Source organism: Phodopus roborovskii, unplaced genomic scaffold, assembly GCF_943737965.1.
Source record: "Phodopus roborovskii unplaced genomic scaffold, PHOROB, whole genome shotgun sequence".
In the NCBI taxonomy this organism is placed as follows: Eukaryota; Metazoa; Chordata; class Mammalia; order Rodentia; family Cricetidae; genus Phodopus; species Phodopus roborovskii.
The window spans coordinates 19,727,094-19,747,983 of NW_026126567.1; the positions used below are offsets into that span (position 1 = coordinate 19,727,094).

The 20,890-nt window shown below is 39.8% G+C and overlaps 1 protein-coding gene across 3 annotated transcripts in view; it reads right to left on the reverse strand.

The window, feature by feature from the left end:
* Positions 1–3,245: 3,245 nt before the first annotated feature.
* The window catches only part of Azin1 (antizyme inhibitor 1), a 29,544-nt gene continuing 11,899 nt past the window's right edge, over positions 3,246–20,890 (reverse strand). Inside the window, exons 1-11 of one of the 3 annotated variants that reach the window (XM_051202626.1) lie at positions 18,368–18,386; positions 16,137–16,333; positions 15,305–15,478; positions 13,301–13,473; positions 11,797–11,931; positions 10,087–10,168; positions 9,344–9,418; positions 7,949–8,111; positions 6,675–6,790; positions 5,973–6,187; positions 3,246–5,559 (exon numbers count right to left, since the gene is read on the reverse strand). In XM_051202626.1, coding sequence (XP_051058583.1) covers positions 5,448–5,559; positions 5,973–6,187; positions 6,675–6,790; positions 7,949–8,111; positions 9,344–9,418; positions 10,087–10,168; positions 11,797–11,931; positions 13,301–13,473; positions 15,305–15,478; positions 16,137–16,238 — 1,347 coding nt within the window. In that variant the 5' untranslated portion in view covers positions 16,239–16,333; positions 18,368–18,386 and the 3' untranslated portion in view covers positions 3,246–5,447. Of the gene's footprint in view, positions 5,560–5,972; positions 6,188–6,674; positions 6,791–7,948; positions 8,112–9,343; positions 9,419–10,086; positions 10,169–11,796; positions 11,932–13,300; positions 13,474–15,304; positions 15,479–16,136; positions 16,334–18,367; positions 18,387–20,890 lie in introns of those variants that run through there. The other 2 variants (XM_051202628.1, XM_051202625.1) reach the window with 2 other exon arrangements.

Below are 20,890 nucleotides of genomic sequence, written 5' to 3' on the forward strand. Positions count from 1 at the left end.
GCTGTCTTGGAACTCTTTGTTAGACCAGGCTGACCTCAAATCTCGAGATCTGCTTGCCTCTACTTCCCAAGTGCCTAGCTTGAGTCCTGTGTTAAAACAGTGGCAGACTGCCCTAAGGAGTGAAGTATAGGAAAGCTGGCTTCAGAAGGCAATGTGGACTACCGAAGAGCAAGGCACCCTGGAAGCATGCAGTCTCACCTTGGTGAAGAGCAAGGCATTTTGAAAGGACAGACAGGCAGTGCATTTAGATTAGAGAAAGCTGCTCTGGAGGACCGGGTCTCCTGCAAACCATTAACTTGCCTGTCAAAGGGCTGGCCCCCACAGACACAAACTGTCTCCCTTGCTTTGCAACCCCCCAGCTTATTATAAATTGGGGTCCTGGATTCCAAATTGGCTTTGTATGCCCACAGGATCTGAAGATGGTTGCTGATCTAAAAAAGCCAGAACTGCAATCCAATATTCAGTCACACCCTTCTAGGGCTTGCTTATATTGTTTCAGACCTAGGACACCTTCCCAATTTTCTTCTGTGGTTCAGTTCAGATCTCAATTCCCAGAAGTACTTTTGGTTAGAAACTTTTGCTTGATGTTTGGGGTGTGCATTTGGGGATAGGGAAGACTACAAATGTCCTCCTCCTGGCTTTCTGACACTTCACATGGAGCCATACAAAGGATGGGAGATGGCCAAGCAGTGGTGGTGCACGCCTGTGATCCTAGCACATGGAGGCAGAGGCACTGTGATATTTCACTATGATGGAGAACTTTAGAACTATTGTGGCACAGCCCAGGCACTGTACCAAACATGGTCTGGGAGCGCCATCTAGTGGGAGCATCTGCTGTGTTGAAAGGGCAGCCTTTACACTCACCCATTTAGCAGGGCCTTAGAAATGACTCAACACTTGTTTTTGCATGTAACTTTTTTGAGGGTGGGGATGGAGACAGGGTTTCTCTAGGTAGCCCCAATGGCCTTACACTCAGAGATCCACCTGTCTCCCTCCTCCAAGTGCTGGAATTAAGGCTTGCTTGCGCTGCCACTGTGCAGCTTTATTCTGTTTGTCATTTAAGCTTCGCCCTGTTACTAAGTACTTTACTACTTGAATCCCTGTTTTTGCTGAGTGTCACCATGTAGCAGAGACTGCTTATGTGTGCCCTTACCTAGTTCCACCCTTACATGATGCTGAGTTCAAAGCATCTTCCTGTCGGTGTGTTAGCTGCTTCAACTCAGTGTTATGAGCCCCATCCGTCCTTCCAGCTGGTTAACTCACCATCCATCACGCAGCACTAATGTAACCCTCTCTCTATGGGAAGCGGCTACTATTTCTATACTTACAATCGTGTGCTTGTGCCTGTGTGGGCCAGACGCTGACAGAGCGCATGCATACCTTGAGAAGGGGATGTCCTGACCTCCTCAGGCAGTCCATGCATGTGTACAGACACACATCATAAGACATTTTAAACTGCAGCAATTGAAGCAAAGGCAGGCACACACTGCACAGCTGGCACTGCTCTGCCATCCAGCAAGCCTGCCTGCCAGTCTGTGGGGTGGGATCTGCTCTACTGACAGTGGCAAGCCTTGTTCAAGCCCAACCAACCCTCTTAGCCTGCTGGGCTTCAAGAATGCTGCCAGATGGTCCATTATCCTTCAGGCAGGAGATATACGGAGGGCTGACAGTCAGCAGACTTCCCAATAATGACACATTGTTCACTGATTAATTTTGCCAGGGCAGATTTTTTTCTTCTCAGGTGACAAATTATACTCATGCCTTTTTGGTTCTTTAAAACACACTAAGATACAAGGGTTACAATATTTTTGTATCTACAATACCTACAAACAGGAAAGGTACCAATTACTTGACATTTTTATAAATAACTGCTTCCAGGCCTGAGCCAGGAATTCAAGATTAGCCTGGACAACCAATTTACTGAGACCAGGGGTATGTGCGCATGTGTTTGTTGTTTTTAAAGCTTAAAAAGGCTTGACATTCAGAGCTGAGAAAATATTTCAGAAACTGGGAATTGATAGCACCCCTTGGCTTAAACATCCTGCCCCTAAAGAGACATCAGTGGCATGCATCTATTGTTGTCTTTGTGGCTAGGGAACTTCATATTTCATCGACCACAACACACATAGGCATTGTCTTCTTGGGAACGGCGGTTTGGTTATACCACAGGCAGGATGACTTCTAGCCTGTTTTTTTTTTTTTTTTTTTTTGTAGTAATTTCTTCAATTAGAGGAATAACAATCACACTTAAAGCTATTTAGCTTAGACTTTTAAAACAAACCAAAATACAGAAAAACAAAACCATTGCGTTAGCCTCTAGCAAATGTGGTGTCGTGCCTGTCACTTCCTCCCCCACACAGCAGTACACCCTTCTCTGTCATCCCATCACTCAGGAGGCTAAGTCTGAAGTTACCCTTATGCTTACATAATGGTTTTTAGGTCAGGTTGACTACAATGTCAAACAACAAAAACCCCAAATCTAACCCACAGCTTTTAATTCCTGGACAGGCTCTCATCCTCACCATGAGAGCTATATGTATTGTATAAACTCATGCAGTATATGTCTAACTGGCTGTCAGACAATTCATGGCTAAATGACTGTATCTTTGCAATAATGTTAGTTCACCTAATTTAAACACAAGGCAGCAAGGTACAGTAGACCAAGGCAAAAGAGAAGAGTATATGATGACTTCTGTCATTTGCAACCATTTGCTAGACAACGCAATCCCCAGTGACTTGGCACCTTAGCAACCATTAGACCCCATTAGTCTTATGCATAGTACTATTATTGGTATAGAAAGGTTAGGTGTCTGGCCTCTGCTAGAGTAACAAGTGCCAGAAGGAAGGTTGGAAGCAGGCAGGATGAAGGCGGTTTACCTTTTAAAGACCAGCCTATAAACTACTCTATCACCTAAACAATGCTGTTTAAACCCAATGCATCCTTCCCAGGGAAATACCAAGAATGGACTTCCTACCAGGTTACCCAGTAACAAGCAACTGAAATGCTGATTTTCATTTTAACAGGCCAAGACAGTTGAGTAAATTATGTTTTTTTAAATATAAATTTGAACTTCACCCAAGTTAAAGAAGGTGGTTCCATGAGTATCCACTTATCAAAACCTTTGTTGTGCTAGGTAATTCCCTGATCACTTTACTTTTAATAGATTCTGAAAGAATGCGGGCAATATACACAAAATTAATTCATTTCACGTCTATTTCATGATAGAAGCCATCAAAGTAAAGCATGAGGAATAAAAACATTTTATCTGTGTATTCAGAATCACACACAAGTTACCTTTACAGTTCAATTTACTATATATAGAAATCATTTGGGTTTTATATTTTCAATTAAATTTTGAACTGAAATTACAATCATATAAAAAAAGATTTTACATTAATCATTCTTAAGCATTCCAAATTGAAATACATAGGTTTAACTTTAGATTTATGGCAAACAGTCTTCAAATACAATACAGACACTCTTTAAGTTAACCTATCATTCACATGTGAGATTTGCAACTTTGGGCTGTTGTTTTACATACAACCGCTCTCCTATGCAGATGGCAAAATTGATATGCCACAAAGCTCAAGCCTGTACAGTCAAGCCAAGGACTCAAGTTGTACCATCCTTTTAAATAAAGTTTTGGCATTTCTGGACCACAACAATGCATAATAATAAGGAGGTAAGGAACAATTCCTCCATGTTAGTTCAAAGTTACATAGTAGCTTGGAATTTTGAGTAAAACCCCTTATCACACCTTGGAAAAAAGTCCAGGGCAACTAGATGACAATTGGACCGGGGTTCTTGGTTCTTTTTGTAATTAATAGAACCCATGACATTCAAATGGGCAATAGTCAAATCAAAGTATTAAGCACCTACTGGTTGAGATTGAAATTAAGAGATTCATGATCAATTTCTTTCACCTTGGAACCAAGGTAGAAAAACCAGCTATTTAAGTGCATCCCAAACTACTCCTATGTAGCACAGGTAGAATTTTCTGTCCATTGGCACCAAAGTGAAGTCACATTTCCTCTTGGAGACAGAAATTCCACTTGTGAACGTAAGAGTGAGAAGAAGTGACCCCTGTAAGTTGTCTCATTACTACTATGATTCTGAGACCTAGGACTAACACACTAGCAGCGAACAAAGCAAATTCCTGGCCAAAGCCTCAGGTTAGTGATGCTAATTCCCTCCCCACCAAACAAGCTTTAGTACGAAAAGAATTACAAGGCTGAACAAATGGGAAGAAGTAACAAGAAACTAAAAAGGACTAGGTTCAAACCAATAACAATAACAACAACAACAACAACAAAAACCCCTCCAATTTGATACCATTACAACTGAGAAACTGAAGAAGGAAGTGTGCTTCACCGTCCCAAAGCCCTCGCATTTAACTGTCTATGCTAAGGGCATTGGGAGCCTGGAAATAGACATAGCCCTTCTGTAAGGTTAGGGTTCTGCAGGGTTGTTCTGCAGCCTCATCCCCTCCCCACCAAGTTGTCAGTGTTTAATAAAATCTTCTCTATCTGCCTGAAAGATTTGTGACTCCAGGATTTCTTAAAGTACTCTACGTATCCTATCTACACAGAAACACCTATCATTATTACAATCGAGTTATGCAGGGTCAACATTTCTGGTGTTAAAACTGTTAAACATCATGCTTACTGCACGTCAGCTCCATAATAAATCTCAACTTCACAATGACTAACCCAACACTTTTACTTAAATTACTAATTAAATAACTAAAAGTGTATTGAGCCAAACCAAACTGAAATGGGCTACAAAGAAAGCTAACCCTCAAAACAGACTATACACACAACTACTTCAAAACTACCTTTGCTAGCTAGCCCCTTTCCCAAAGTTTTAGCCTGAAAAACAGTAAAATCTACACAAAGTTTTATTGCAATCATACAAGGGTTACATTAGGTCAAATACAACAAATACTATGATGCAATTTTACATTTATTAAACTACAGTTCAAAGCACAAATTTACACACTCTAAATACACTAAACGTATCTAATGAAGTCACACTGGTCTTCCACTCACATGTGATATATCTGGGTGAAAGACATCAACTTTACATGACTTTTTAACAGGAATCCTTATTATAAAAACTGTGTACTTTATGTAAACGATGTGATGGGGAACCCAATTAATGGGCTTCCATCTCCACTAAGTCATCCATTTTGTTGCATATTTTATTTTAAACGTTTAAGGGATGGGTCAAACTGGTAAGTTTAAATCTGAATACATTATCTAAATCCCCCATTACCCCCAATGAATTATAGATGAAGGCTGATTATGTCTGGTCCCAAATAGCTATTACCATGAATTTGTTTCCAATTAACAGAATAAAGGTTGATTGAATTTTTTTCCCCACACTGGAATGTAGACCAGACAAGCTTAACCTGCGACTTCAGATCTAAAGAAGCGTTAATGCCTGCTTAAGCTTCAGTAGGAAAGCTGTCTTCTTGGCTCAGCTGAATGCAAGAGGGGGCAAAGAAGAAGGTTCTCATCATCGCATCTGAAGTGATTCCAGCATCTTGCATCTCATACCTGTGTTTAACAAAAAATACACAGGAATTGGAATTTAAGTATTACCACACAACACAATGAAAACAGGTTACAACTCATCTTCCTGCCCCTCCTCAAAGATTATGTATGCCTGCCATGTAAGCCTGATAGTAAGTTAATCTTTGAAACCCATGTTAGAAATGGCCTCCCAGCACTGGGGAGGCAGAGGCAGGCAGATCTCTGTGAGTTCGAGGACAGCCAGGATGTGTTAAGAGATCCTGTCTCAAACAAAACAAAAACAAGAAAAAGCAAATTGTCACTTTTGTCACACCGATGTGACATTTTTATGCCTTGTTTTGGTTACCGAAAATGTTCTTTTGAGTTATATACATTAGCAAATCTAAATGTTACTTCCAATATCCTATCTGCTATTGAATAAAATGAAATCACCTTACCAATCACTGAATGACATCATGTAATAAACAGCAGGCCTCTGAAAATCATTGAAAGCAGATGGTTCGCGGAAGGAATCTGCTCCCATGTTATCAAAGATCAGCCAGTCTCCCACATCCAGCTCAGGAAGAAGACAGCTCTCTACAATCTGATCAAGCTCATCACAGGATGGACCCCAAAGGCTGCTTGTAAACAGAGGCTCATCTTCCTTGTATTTCTGTGGACCAAGAAAATTCATCTATCAACTAACTCTTAGATCTCACACATCTATGGGAGATGGAGGGTAAGGGTTCAGTGTCAATTGTTATTGTGAACTCCACAGCAAAGAAATAAACTCAAGAGACCAGAACATGAACCCTAGGAAAATACCCCAAAACATATAATAGCCAAGGTTTAGGGAGGCGGGATTCCTGGCAACCGAATCCAGGACATACAAGTGGACTCTAAGCAGAACCAATGCATTGCATTAAAAAACTTAAAAAAAAAAAAAAAAATTTACAATTTCTTGTGTATGGTGTCTTTATGTGCACTCAGGAGTGCATGACTGGAGGTCAGAGGACAACCTGCACGGATGGGTCAGTTCTCCTCTTGCCACATGGGCCCCAGGGCTGTTAGTACCTTCACCCACTAAGCCACCTTAGCACGCCTGTCTTTGTTATTTTTTTTTGCACTGCCAAAGACATTTTGGAAAAAAACAAACTTGCCTTGTGAACCTCTGGGATGGTATTCAAGTCCTCAGAAAGTTTACTTGCAAAAGAACCGTAAACACCATCATTCATGTAATACACGAAGGCTGGCTCATCACTCCCATTTTTTCCTACTGAAATACAACAGTAAAAAGGAAGATTAACTTAAAACAACAGAAGCACACCTTACTCAATGCACAGCGATTCTACTCTGCAAAGAATCAACATCCCCTCTTTGGGGGATGTCCTACCTTCCACAAAAATAAAACTGGGAAGGACAATAGGCCCAGAACATCTAGTGTACCAGAACATAAACTGTACCAAGGCCAATTGTTGTGGTCCATGCCAGCAACCCCAGCATCTCACACAGGAGAATACTTCCAAGCCAACCTGTGCTTCAAAATAAAAGCAAAACCCAGAGGCTGGAGATACCTCAGCAGCTGAGAACATATGCTGCTTGGTCTTCCAGAGGACCTGAAGTTCAATTCCTATGATCCTTGAAAAGCAGCTCACAACTGGCTATTATTCCAGTCCAGGGGATCCCACACCTCTAGCCTTTTAGGCACCTATACTCACTTTATAGCAAACACACACACAAACTAAACATATACATGCGAGCAAAAATCTTAACAAACTAACAAAAATCTCACTAAAATAAGTCAAGTACCCACCAAACATAACACCAATGTGAGAACAGATCACTATCATGTACTACTTCCTAATGTGATACACAGAAGACTATTCCAAAACTCTGGAAGGAATCCCACCAAGGCAAAGCATCAAAACATCAAACAAAATAACCTTCAAAAATACCAGTAAAGAAATACAAAGGAGAGGGTCTAGAAAGAAGGCTCAGGCTAAGAGGACTTGGGTTCAATTCCCAGCACCCACAAGGCAGCTCACAACTGTCTATAAATTCAGTTCCAGGAGAAACACCAGTGCACATAAAATAAAAATGAGTAAAACTTAAAAAGAAATAAGAGGGAGAAAAAAAATTACATGTAATACAGCCCTGGACTAAATCTAACAAAGAAAAAAAAGGGAAAACAGTGAAGAATAGTAGCTGAGAAGTCATTTTTTCTATGGACTAAAGATTATATTTCTACAATGACACAGGACAATGCTGTTGGTTTGACTTAAAGCTGAATTTAAAGAACACTTTGGCCCTGTAGCAAAGCTTAAGACAGCTTTTCCTATCTGAGACAAGAGACATGTAATGGAAGCCACTGCCTTACAGGATAAGATTCACATGGAGTTTATCTAAAACATGGGATACAAACTTTGTAACTTACCTGCAGAGGAAAGTTTATCATTTTCAACAACTTTTTTAGCAATAATATTAACTGCAAGTGTAAACGCAGAAGACACATAGTAGCTTCCAGGTTCTGAAATTATCTGAATGCCAGATCCTTCAGGGAAGTAAACATCCAGCAGAGGACTGATAACATGATTAACCTATGGGATTTAAATTACAATTTAAGTTTCAATACTGGACATCACAGAAGTCTAGGTTGACTAGTTATTAACTAAGTTACTTACTTAAGAAAACTAAGCAATTCCAATTACATACACAACAATGAGCCTAGTTACTCAGAAGGTTATCTTCCCTAGGCAAGGTTTTACACAATCAACTTTTTTTTTTTTTGTATTAATCACAATAGCATTGATTTTAAAAAATGTGATTGCTGGTAGAAGAGTAAATTTTCAATTCAGTTTCTAAACACTGCACAATGAAGGCAGGAGTGATATGCATCTTGCTATCCCACAAAGATGGGAGTTTATGTGACATCTAATACATAAAACAGAACTCAAGCCTTTTTGGCGGCCATTTCTCGGAGCAGTGAGCGGTTTGGCTCGGCGGCGGCTGCTCCGGTCACGAGGGGCTCGCAGCAGCGAGGTCGGCGGCTAGTGGGGCACAGCGCTCGCGGGTGTTAGCGATGAATTCACCCCTCAATCCCAAGCCTTTCCTCAAGCCAGTGATGGTGAAACTCAAGTGGGGAATGGAATATAAGGGCTACCTGATCTCTGTAGATGGCTACATGAACATGCAGCTTGCAAATACAGAAGAATACATAGACGGTGCATTGTCTGGACATCTGGGTGAAGTTCTACTAAGGTGTAATAATGTCCTTTATATCAGAGGTGTTGAAGAGGAGGAGGAAGATGGGGAAATGAGAGAACCGCATCTTTGTTTTTTTTTAAAATATGTATTTCTATACAATAAAGATTTGGGTTTTTTTTTTTTTTTTAACACAACTCAAAGAGTACTTTTTGTGGGCTATAGATGTAGCTCAGTGGTGAGACACTTGCTAGCTTGTGTGAGATTGAATCTGATGCTTAGCACATCAATAAATAAACAAGTGACTACTTTGTGATTTGAAAGGGTTCATAGAATTTCAAACTTTAAAGTGGGTCTAATTTCTTCTTTGTTTTCTTAGAAATTATAAGTAAAACAGGTATTGCAATAGACTTTATGCTATCATAAAAATTCTGGTCTAGCTGGGTGGTGGTGGTTCACACCTTTGATCCCAGCACCTGGGAGGCACAGGCAGACGGATCTCCAGGACAGCCTCCAAAGAGAAACCCTGTCTCAACGCCCCCCCCAAAAAAATTCTGGTCTATGTACTACCAATTATGTAGCCAAAAAGCAGATTATCCCAATTTAGCCAACCCCTGAAAAAGTTTACCTCTTCCAACTGAATTTCAGTTCCTGTGAAGCCTCCACCGATGTCTAACATGTTCATTGTAAAGCCAAATTCTCCCTAGAGATGACAAAACCATGTATTTCCAAATTGTAATGTATACAAATAAATAAATAACATAAACAAACAAACAAAAACCCTTTCTTCCTAGTTAGGTAAATATTACTTCTGTTTTAATTTTATCGTTTAGTGGACAGCACTAAACTGGTCCTCTTGCCTCAGTCTCCTGAGTACTAGCAGGGGTCTGCCATCACACTGGGCTTCTTTGGTTCTCACTAACAGGACAGGTGAGACGTGCATCGATCTCCCCATCCTTGCCTGTGCTCTCCTCTCAGGCAGTCATTACATTTTTACTTAAGCAACATAATGTATTATTGTGTACAACCCTCTTCAATATTTCTAGTCAGAGGCCAGCCTGGTCTACAGAGGATAACTAGGGCTACACAGAGAAACTTTATCTGGAAAACCAAAACCCAACCCAGCTTAGAGCATCCTTAATGCTAGTTGTAGGGGCTCTAACACCCCATTTTGACCTCTGTGGGCACCAGGCATATATATGGTGAACATACATACATACATGAATACATAAATACAAGCAAAATACATAAAATCTTAAGTCTAAAAACTGTGCGCTGCATTAATTTTAAACAGTAACTAGTTCATACTATTAAAAATTACTCTGAAATAATACCCTGGTTTAAAGTAAGAAAACAATAAGAAGAACTTACAGCCATGTCAAACACACACCGGGCATCAGACAGAGCATGTACATACACTTGGTATTCTTTGCAAGCGCTTGAAATGTGAAATCTGAAAGAAATAAAGCAGTGAGGCTTTGAAGCATTTTCTGTAACTCCTTTCAACTATCACTCAGTATGATAACACTATTGAGTGCATTTTTATAACTTTACCAACTATATGATACAGAGTAGAATTATCCAATGTTATGATGCAATGTTATGACAACACCAAAAGTCTATAAGCAAAAGTGTATTTTAACAAGTCAGGCATCAGTGACTGTGCTAGTTCTGTTTTTGTTTTAAATTGACACAAATAGCATTGCCTAGGAGAGGGGACCTCAAGTGTGATGCATCACACTGGTATCTATGCATTTTCTATGGGGCACAGTCTAAGCCCACTATGAATTTTGCCACTTATGTGGATAGTGTAAGAAGGCAGGCTGGGCAGGCCAAGTAGAGTGAGCCAGGAGGTATTGATCCATGGTCTCAGCTTCAGGTCCTGCCTTAAGTTCCTACTGTGAAGCTGGGCATTGGTGGCATACAACTTTAATTCCAGCACTCAGGAGGCAGAGGCAGGTGGATTGAAGCTGTTCCTGGACAGCTTAAAAAGCCACAGAGAAACCCTGTCCTGAAAAAAACCAAAAAAGTTCCAACCGTGACTTTCCCTGATGGGCCTAAGGCAAATAAGCCCCTTTTCTCCCCAAGTATTTATCATAGCAACAGAAGGCTAACACAGAACAATCATTCTTTGCTGTGGAATAATCCTTTTGTATATTGTAAAGATGTGTTGCTCTCATTACTAGCCAATAGCTAGATAGGAAGAGGTTGGAACAACCAGACTGAGAAAATACTGGGATGAAGGGCAGAGAAGCAAGATGAACATGCCATACTGAAAAAAGGAACCTCCACATGGTAGCGTGTAGATTAAGAAATATGGGTTAATTTAAGATGTATTAGCTAGTTAGCAACAAGCCTAAGTTATCAGTCGAGCATTCATGGATCTAAACCATGATTTGCTCTCTGTATAAGGAAAGTAACAAACACCATAAATCAGATGGCATTACAAACTCCTTTACTAAATACTGACTACTAGAGTTCTTGACCAGATGGGCTAGACAGTGAGACAAAACAAACTACCCATGTGAGTGTTAGTTTCTTCATATGAAAAAATGAAGGATGAAGCCCACTTTTCCCGCTTTTGGATTTTAGAGAAAAAAGTCTCTTGTACCTACAGAGCTGGCCCTAAACTCACTACTCTAATCCTTGAGTGCTGAATTGTGGGCACCAAGTACCTGACTTCAAACCTGACTGAGATGCCAATGAGGGATTGAGAGGAAAAAAATCATTAGAAACCTACACCTCATAGGCTGAATTCCATTTTAGCAAGCATTAGAATTGGGAACAAACTACTCCCATTCAAGTTAAAAGGTGATTTAGCTGGTGGTACATACATTGTGCTAGCTTGTCACTTCAACAGGAAGAAGGAAATGTAACCTTACTAGCAGCATAGAAAAGACACGTTTAGGTGGGCGGGGCATGCCTTTAATCCTAGGCATTTGGGGATAGAGGCAGGCAGATCAGAGAAGAGCCCAGTCTACACAGCTGTATAGCTAGCACCAAGACTACATATAAAGACCCTGTCTAAAAAAGATACGTTTATTCTTTTTTGTGCTAAAAAATAAATAAATAAATACTCACTTAACCCCAATTATTTGGACATCAAGTTCCTTGGCACATTCCAAAAGATGCCTACAGTTCTTCAGTGTAGTGCCAAACTTCATGTTACCATCTTCACCTCCAATATTATCCTCTGTTGCAATATGTAGTAAGACCCTAAGAGAAGGGGAAGATGATTGGGGCAGAGTTGGTTTACATCATCATCAGCACATGTGAAGCCTGAAGGTTGTAGCAAGTGTGTTGATTATGTTGCCAGTGCTCCCAAATCCATCGATGGATGAATCAAGTGAACCTAACGAAAAACAATCCTGTATAGAGAAAAAACTAGCAATTAGGGCCTAAAGCATGACGCTTGCACGGATGGGATTTTGGAAAATGCAGCAAGTTAAAACTCTGTTGTTGCAGCAAGATTGTCAGTTGACTCTGTAATGAAAGATGACATTACTTCCAAATGAAGTCAATCAGTCTAAGAATTCACCAAAAAGACTAAATTGAATAGCAATGCCATCAATGTCTTTCAGTAAAAAAAAAAAAAAAAAGTTTTTTTTTTTTTTTAAATTATTAAAGTTCCCAGATTTTTCTAGCTAGCTAATCCTCAGCAAATCTCTCAGATCCTAGGTTTGTAATGAAAACACTAGGCCGTTTTAGTCACTGTATACATATCTCAACACTATCTGACTCATATCTAGTGATTTCTGACAAATAAGGTAAGGTGATTTAGACTGATCTGCTGCTAAAAAGCTACAAATGCATAAATGCTGTTTGTAAGACTCTTCCAAAGGAGTTTTAATGAATGATTCCTGATCAGAAAGCAAGAGTCAATTGATAAAAGCAAATTTTTTTCCTTGCAATTAGAATTAACTCTCAAATGATGCACATTAAGCCAAGGCTTGCCTCCTACAGATCACAGGGCATATCTTTTTCAGAAAAACAAGTGCTTCTCTATACTTTTCCCCCAAAGGCCTTTATCCAAAGGTTTTCAAGGTAATAAATGACCAAATACCACTAAAGCCACCAAGTTAGATTAGTGGTTTTTTAACTTTCCTAATGCTGAAACCCTTTAAATACAGTTAGTTCATGTTGTAGCAACCCTAACTATAAAATTAATATCATTGCTTCTTCATAACTGTAGCTTTACTACTATTGTGAATCATAGTGCAAATATCTGTATCTTCGATAGTCTTAGGGGACCCCTGTGAAAGTTTGGCGTTCCCTGAAAGGGTCACAACCCATAGGTTGAGAACCATTGAGTAGACAAAATATAAAGATAGCTATAGACTTAATTTCACCAAATTTTCTTCCATGAGCTAATAAGCATCCTAGGATGCTTCACTGTATCTCAGTTCCATAGAGGATCAAAAGTGGGCAGAAAATAAAATGCTGTTAGCATTTTTCATAAATCCTAAGCAAGGATAAATTACAATACATACCACTGGCTCTGCCATGAATACTCCCCCTTCTCCAGGAATCAAATTCTTAATACTAATTAGCAATGATATTTTCAAGTATTTAGGTATATACTTACTTGGCATTTGGATGATTCCTTGCAATTTTCTTTAATTCAATTTCATTGTCACATGTCATGATATTTATTCCAACTTTTGCTGCATACTTTATCTGAGACACTTGTTTACAAGGACTTGTGTAAATGATGTTTTCTGGAGACACACCCAGTTCCTGCACTAGAGCCATCTCATTCTGTAAAAGATTTAATACAATAAATTTAATTACTTTTAGTAACTTATCCTTTATCAATGCTGAGGCCTTTAGCCAGGACCACATAACTTCTAGATAGTTCCATGTATTAGTTATCTTTTGGCTAAACCAATATAATGTCACAGAATTCATTTTAGTTAATGCTATCCTACCCTCTGATAGCTCAGCATACCAGGGTACATGTCACCAAGTCTGATTGCCCAATTTCAATCCTCTAAACCCACATGGTACAACAAAAGGACCTGTCTCCTAGTTAGTGTCCCGCACCATGGGACTTGCAAGCTCCCACACATAAATACAATCAGATTTAAAAAACAAGTGTGTGTGCAGGCACTTGAGGTGGAGTGAAGTGTCCACAGAAACCAAATGCACTGATCCCCTGGATGAGGTAGTTGTGGGTGTTGGGAATCAAACCCAGGTTTCTCTGGAAAAGCAGCATGCATTAGCTGTCACCTCCAGCCCCACAATAACCTGTAACAAGAGCAATGTGAACAACGAGAACTATATAACTGTAGTTAGAGCTACCTTAGAACACGACTGGGTGTAGCTCAGTCCTTACAGAGGGTCTGCTTAATGAGCATGGTGGAAGCCTTGGGTCTGACCCACAGAACCATATAAATAGGGTATGGTGCCCATACCTGTCCCTAGCACCTGGAAGGTGGAAGCAATAGGAGCAGAAACCATCTTCAGCTGCATAGGGACTTTTAAGAAAGATGAACTACAGATCTTGTTTCAAAAGAAAAGTAAAAAAAGAAAGACAGCCTAACAAGGAAGAAATTTTGTTTTGAGACAGGGTTTCATACACCCCAGGTTGGCTTAAACACACTATGCTGCTAAGACTAGCCTTGAAAATACATCTATCTCAAAAAATGCTGGGTAAAAGAATCAAACACCATAGCCAGCTATAAAGGATACTGCTACTCTTGCAGAAAAACCTAAGTTTGATTACTAACATTCACTATTTACATGGAAGCTTACTGCCTTCCATAGTTCTATTTCTACGGGAATGTAACACCTTCTGGCCTCTGTGGGTACCAGGCAAGGAATGTGACACATATATACATTTAGATAAAAATATTACATAAAGTTCAAATCTCTCTCTTTCCTAAATATTTATTATGTATACAATGTTCTGCCTGCATGTATGCCTGCAGGCCAGAAGAGGGTACTCAGATCTCATTACAGATGAGTGTGAGCCACTGTGTGGTTGCTAGGAATTGAACTTAGGCCCTTTGGAAGAGCAGGCAGTGTTCTTAATCACTGAGCCATCTCTCCAGCCCCCCAAATAAATCCCTTAAAATTTTTTTGATTAATAAGGGAAAGTTTCTCCAAAGCTCATCATAGTATAACACCCCTTTCATCAATACACCTGAAAACTTAATCATCTAATGTCCATGTGGTTTTAAAGAAAATAGCCCCCAAAAGGAGTGGCATTAATAGGAGGTGTGCCAATGTGGAGGGCTTTGAGGTATCAATATATGCTGCTCAAGCCACACCCAGTGAGAGCGTCTACTTTCTGTTGCCTTCTGACCAAGATGTAGCCAGCACCACATCTACCTCCATGCTACCATGTCCTGCCATGGACTAAGCCTCTCAACTGTAAGCTGCCACTTCAATTAAATGTTTTCCTTTATAAGAGCTGCCATGGTCATGTTGTCTCTTCACAGCAATAGAAACCCTAATTAAGACACTGTACAACATTTAAATAGTTATTTAAAAATCCAAACATCAAACTTCTTGTATTTGTTCTGCTGGTGAGTGTAGCTAGGAGTTAATAATTTTAAAATGTCCCTATTAGTGGACAAATACTTACTTTGCTGGAACAAGCAAACCCAGTTCCGAGAGCTGCCAAGATTTCGAGTACGGCTGGAGTGGAGTTGCACTTCACCGTGTAAAATGGCTTTATCTGAGCCACCACGCTCTGCCACTGACTGTGTTTCTTCACGATCTTCCCAAGATCACCCACGAAAAAAGCATTTCTTCCTGTCTATTAATGATAATAGAAAAGGTTAAAAGCCACTGGAAAAGATACATGGGAAAGATGTCGAATAGAACGAATGAATGAAGTGTGTTTCTGCCTGGCCTGAGATTTGATCAGGAGCCTTTGAACAGTATGCTGTCAATAGCTTCTGTTTTTAGGACTTCCTCACATAATCAAACACCCCGATGACAAAGTAGAGAAATAGGGTTTCTTTGTGCTTATAGCCCTGAGTGTCCTAGAACTCGCTCTGTAGACTAGGCTGGCATTAAACTCAGAGATCCACCTGCCTCTGCCTGCCCAGTGTTGGGATTACAGGTGTGCACCACTATCACCTGGTACTTTCACTGAAAACTAGAGTAACTTTAGAACTATTCAACATACTTGGAGAACACAAGAAATCTTACACAAAGAAAACAAAAGCTTTACCATACTATACACATAAGTAAATGGAAAAAACACAAGACAAAATGAAAACAGATGACGAAGTATTAATAAATAGGGTTCTGTGGAAGGTTCCTGGGATAGTAGATAGATGAGTGATCAAATCCTACCGACATACATAGGCAAGAAGGTATGAAAATAAAGATGCAAAAGTTAAATGGACTAAGTCATTTTATTAGATCAATGTCTAAGAACCAAGTTGGAAATATGATTACACACTTACCAGGGTATGTTCATAAACATAGTTATCAATAACATTTCCAAGGTTTGTTCCTTCATCCAACAGGCCAACGGAGTAGTTCGCATCGTCAATAAATCCTTTCATCTCAGCCGTATTCCACAAAGCCGAAAGTCATAAACCAGGAAAAACAAGAGACGGGCCACCAAGCCTATGTCTGGGTCCTTAGAATATGCAACAAACTGTTAAAATAGAAAGATCCAAGTCTGCATTATTTCAATAATTAGAACATGATGTTGTGGGTGAGTCACTAAATTATTGTTCAATTTTACGAGGAATACTGGACTTTTAGTACTACTTTAAAATTATATTAAATGAAGTTGGAGAGATGGCTTAGTAATGTGCCTACTGTGCAAGCATTAGGACCTGAACTCATATCCCCAGCACTCACGATGAAATGTCAGATATGACAGTAGAGGTAAGCAATCCGAAATCGGGGAGGGGGAGGAAATTAATCTAGTTATGGGTGAGCTGTTTAGTAAGAGAGTATCTTAAAGAGATAAAATAGGCAATGACTGAGTATAAGACAGGTACACAGTGGTGACATTTTGATCTACACAGCCACAGTTAATTCCAGTAACTTGTGAGGTGAAGATAGGAGGGATCAAGAGTTCAAGGGTAGTCTTGGCTACTTAAATGCCTATTTATCATGTTACCACATAAATAAATGTAGATTAAAAAAAAAAAAAAAAAAAACCACCAAAACAAGACTGTTGAGTTTTAGGCTAGCCTAGACTGTTTCACACAAACTTGCACAAACTCATGTATGTATGCACACACACACACACACAGACACACATGGTAGGTAAAAAGAAAAAGAACAGTTACAGGTGAGGGACACTCTACAGATATGTAAGGTGTAACTTCATGTTAAACTGGTACTCTTATAGCAAAATAGATCACTTTGAAGGTTGTGACTTGGTGAAATTATTCGAACAGGAACCAAATCCCTGGTTTTGAGTGATGTCATTTAATAAAATCCCTGGTTTTGAGTGATGTCATTTAATAACGTCTCAAGCAGTAGCTGTTAACTATAACGGTAGTCGTAACAAGTCCCAGCAGCAGGATTAAGTTCAAGTTCTTCCTCAACCACACACATAAGGAGTGAAGCCAGCCTAGGAGACCCCTGCCTAAACAACAAAATACACACAACCCGTGCACATGCACACTCAAATGCTCTTATAGCTGAACTGCGCTTCATGGTGGTTACACCTATAACCTCAGCTCTTAGGAACCGAGGCAGGAGCATTCCTGCTAGTCTGAGGCCAGGTAGGAGTACACAGTAGGCTTTAGGCTAGGAAGAGAAAACACAGCAAGATGCTGCCTTTTATTTTCATAAAACAAAAGTAATAACAGGTACTGTATATGAACTTTGCTATATTATAATGTCTAGGCTGGTCCCAATTATGAAAAGGGTTTTCAGGATAAATCCCCTTCTGACTCAATCATACAAATAAACCTTCACTGTTTCTCCCCAGGCTCAATATAACCATTCTTTGGGGCTGTATATCCTGACACGAGAGCTGGAACTTCATTGCTGAATTTCATTCTTACTTGAGGAAATGACAGCATCAACACAGTACACTAATAATGGACACAGACTGGCTGCCTCCCCCGAAACTGCCTTGTTTCCCACTGCTCCTGCGCTCCTGCTTTCCCCCTGCCTATCTTCTATAGATGTACCCACACACAGGCCCTTTCCACAGAGGAGAAGGAATCTTCAGTCCTGTTATCAGAATTGCCACTCCCCTTTGTTGATGTAAGGGATACCCTGTTCCCTGCTGGCACTGAAAACCACATCCACGTAAGAATTCAATGTGGAAGTGGCATGAAGACCACTGTCCAAGGGATCACTAATTATAATAAACTAGCCAAGAGTATTTAAGAAATCTGCCTACCTGCAATTTAGCATCAAGAACATGAAGAATTCAGCTATAGAGAGACTTACATAACCTCTACAATTCCTAAGAGACTGGTCTAGCTGTGACAGATCAACAGAGGCTCTTGAGTTTGAAGTCCCTGTGGATATGAATGATGCTTAAAGTGAGGGTGTCCATGCATGGATAGAATATCCTTTGTCCTGTGTTACAAATCTAAAAGCATCATGTCTTGTGTGCCTTGTGTAATAAAACCATTTGGAATCTGATTTAGTCCTTCACACAACACAGACACAGACAGCCTTTCTTGGGTATTGGCTCCTTTTTGCTGGTCCCCACCTTGGGTGACAGCCGGTTATCCTGAACACAATCCATTCAGTGGCTCCTCAGCTTTTTAACCTTATCAAAATAAATTGAAACAGTAACAATAAGCTGTAGTATTATTGTGAAATTTTATATAAAAAGACAAACATTCAATTTAAACTTGGAAGGTGCTAACAATCATTTCCAAGACAAGCTCAATAAATAAATAAATCTCTTGCTATGATAGAGACTAAAAACCAAGGATGATATTTTTATCAAGAGCTCTTCTGCATAAGATGCATGTCATACAGTGCAGAGAAATCACAGCGTACACATTCTCTAAAGGATGCCAGATGTTACACTAGGACTGGAATCAATCTGTTCATTCAGACTGGACATTTTAGGCTAAGGATGGATATTTTTCAAACAGTTAATATTAAGTCCAGTTAGAACATCAATTTTATGGATATAATCAACCGGGCACTAAGAACAATATAATAAAAATTACTCAATCAAAAAGAGAACACCAATGTAAATATTAGAAAGAGTAAGGGTAAAGAATTTTCAATTAAGTATACACTGTCAAATAGCCAGCTTTATTTAATTGTCTTTCCCAAACATGCACATGCTTGGTCAAAGAAGGCAGAGGCAACCTGATTCTTTGTGTTCAAGGGCAACCTAATCTACCCAGGGAGACTGTCTCAATAAAGTAAAAAACAGAAATAGATCTCTGGGTTCAAGACCAGCCTGGTCTATGGAGCAAGTACTAGGACAGCCAGGGCTACACAGAAAAACCCTGTCTCCAAAATAGCCTGTGTATATGTATAAATAAATAAAAATTCTGATTTTTTTTTTTTTTTTTTTGCAGTCTGGCATCAAACTCTGGCAGTGTCATGCATATCCCTAGCCATATTGGAAGTTCCTACACTTAAGAGATGGTAACACAACAAACTCCTTGTGTAATTACGAAGTCCATCTTCCAGGAGCATGCGGTGTAGCTCAGTTTATAAAATATTCAGTCTAGTAAGCACCAGGCCTTGGTTTGATTCCCCAGCACAGCACAAACTGGGTGTGCTGAGGTACCTACAAACTGAGCACTGGTAGGGTCAAGGCAGTAGGACCAGAAGCTTAAGATATCTTCCTCAGTTACATGAGCTCAAGAACAGGCATGAAACCAGTCCCAACAAAAAATTAACAAAAGGAGCAAATCTATCCTCTCCAATCTTAAAAAGATTGTTATGAGGCTGAGCCTGCAGCTTTATCCCACAAGTAAGTCACTGATTACTCACCTATAATTACATTAAAAGTTACAGGCTAGGTCCAGAAAAACTCAATTCTCTAAATATACCACACATACATACCTCAGGAGACCAACTGAGTCAACAAACTCAAACCATTCTTGGGCTGGGGGAGAGAGGTAGGTACAGGACTAGGATATATATTTCTCAGTTGGCAGAGTTTGTCTAGCATGCCTGAGACTCAGATTCAATCCCTGGCACAGCATAGACAGGACAGGTCAGCACACACCCATAATCCAGTACTAAGGAGAGGCAGGATTGGGTGTTTAAGGTAATTGCTGGCTACACAGTAAGTTGGAGGATAGCCTGGGCAGCATGAGGTACTGTCTCAAAGAGTCACTTGACAGCTCAGTATTTTAAACAATGAAAAGGGATTAAGTAGAGTCATGGAACCCTGAGCTTTCTTGTCTTTTCTACCTTCACTATACCATATCTCACTGAAGGAGCCCTAAGAAGCAGTATACAGACTCCAGGAATGCTTTCAATTTTGAGTTTTGAGGAAGACCTGCTTACTTGTCTACCTATGAGAATGCAATATGCACACATGGAGGTCCAAGGACAACCTGTACACGTCAGTTGCCTCTTTCAACCACCACAGATTCTGAGACAATTTTCTTCATTTTAGCAAAAAGACTACACTCTCCATTCTCATAAAAGACAAAAATTTTTGCTTAAAAAGAAAAAAAGTTTTTTGTTTTAAGAGGTATTAACAATGTTAAAGCCAGATACAATAGAGCAATACCTTTAACCCCAGCAATCGGGAGGCAGAGGCAAGCAGATATGAGTTCAAGGTCAGCCTGAACTCCTGTTTCAAAAACAAAACAAAAGCAACAACAAAGAAAATAAATGTTCATGTGGTGATGGAACATGGGAACGGTTCACACCACACGTCAGGGTGTCCAAGTTATTCCACCCCAAGAAGCTGTTTCCCATACACACAGGCTTGCTGAGTGTGCTGTCTCAGACAGAAAGACTACTTTAAGTGTTACATCAAGTGGGCAGAGGGTAAATACAGTGAAACCCATATGCTATAACAACTACCAAGACACAGTCTCTAGTCACCACCATGTTGAAAGCTACTTTTAGCAACTAAAAGCCTTTACTAATGTATGACTGAATGACAGCTTGTTTAGTGTCACTGAAATCACAACACTACTTTTGCAAATACTTTCCTTTTGGACTCATGGCTAGAAAAAAATAACTGTGTAACATTCTTATTTACACCTGTATGTTGGTGTTTCGATAATACATTTTCCATGAA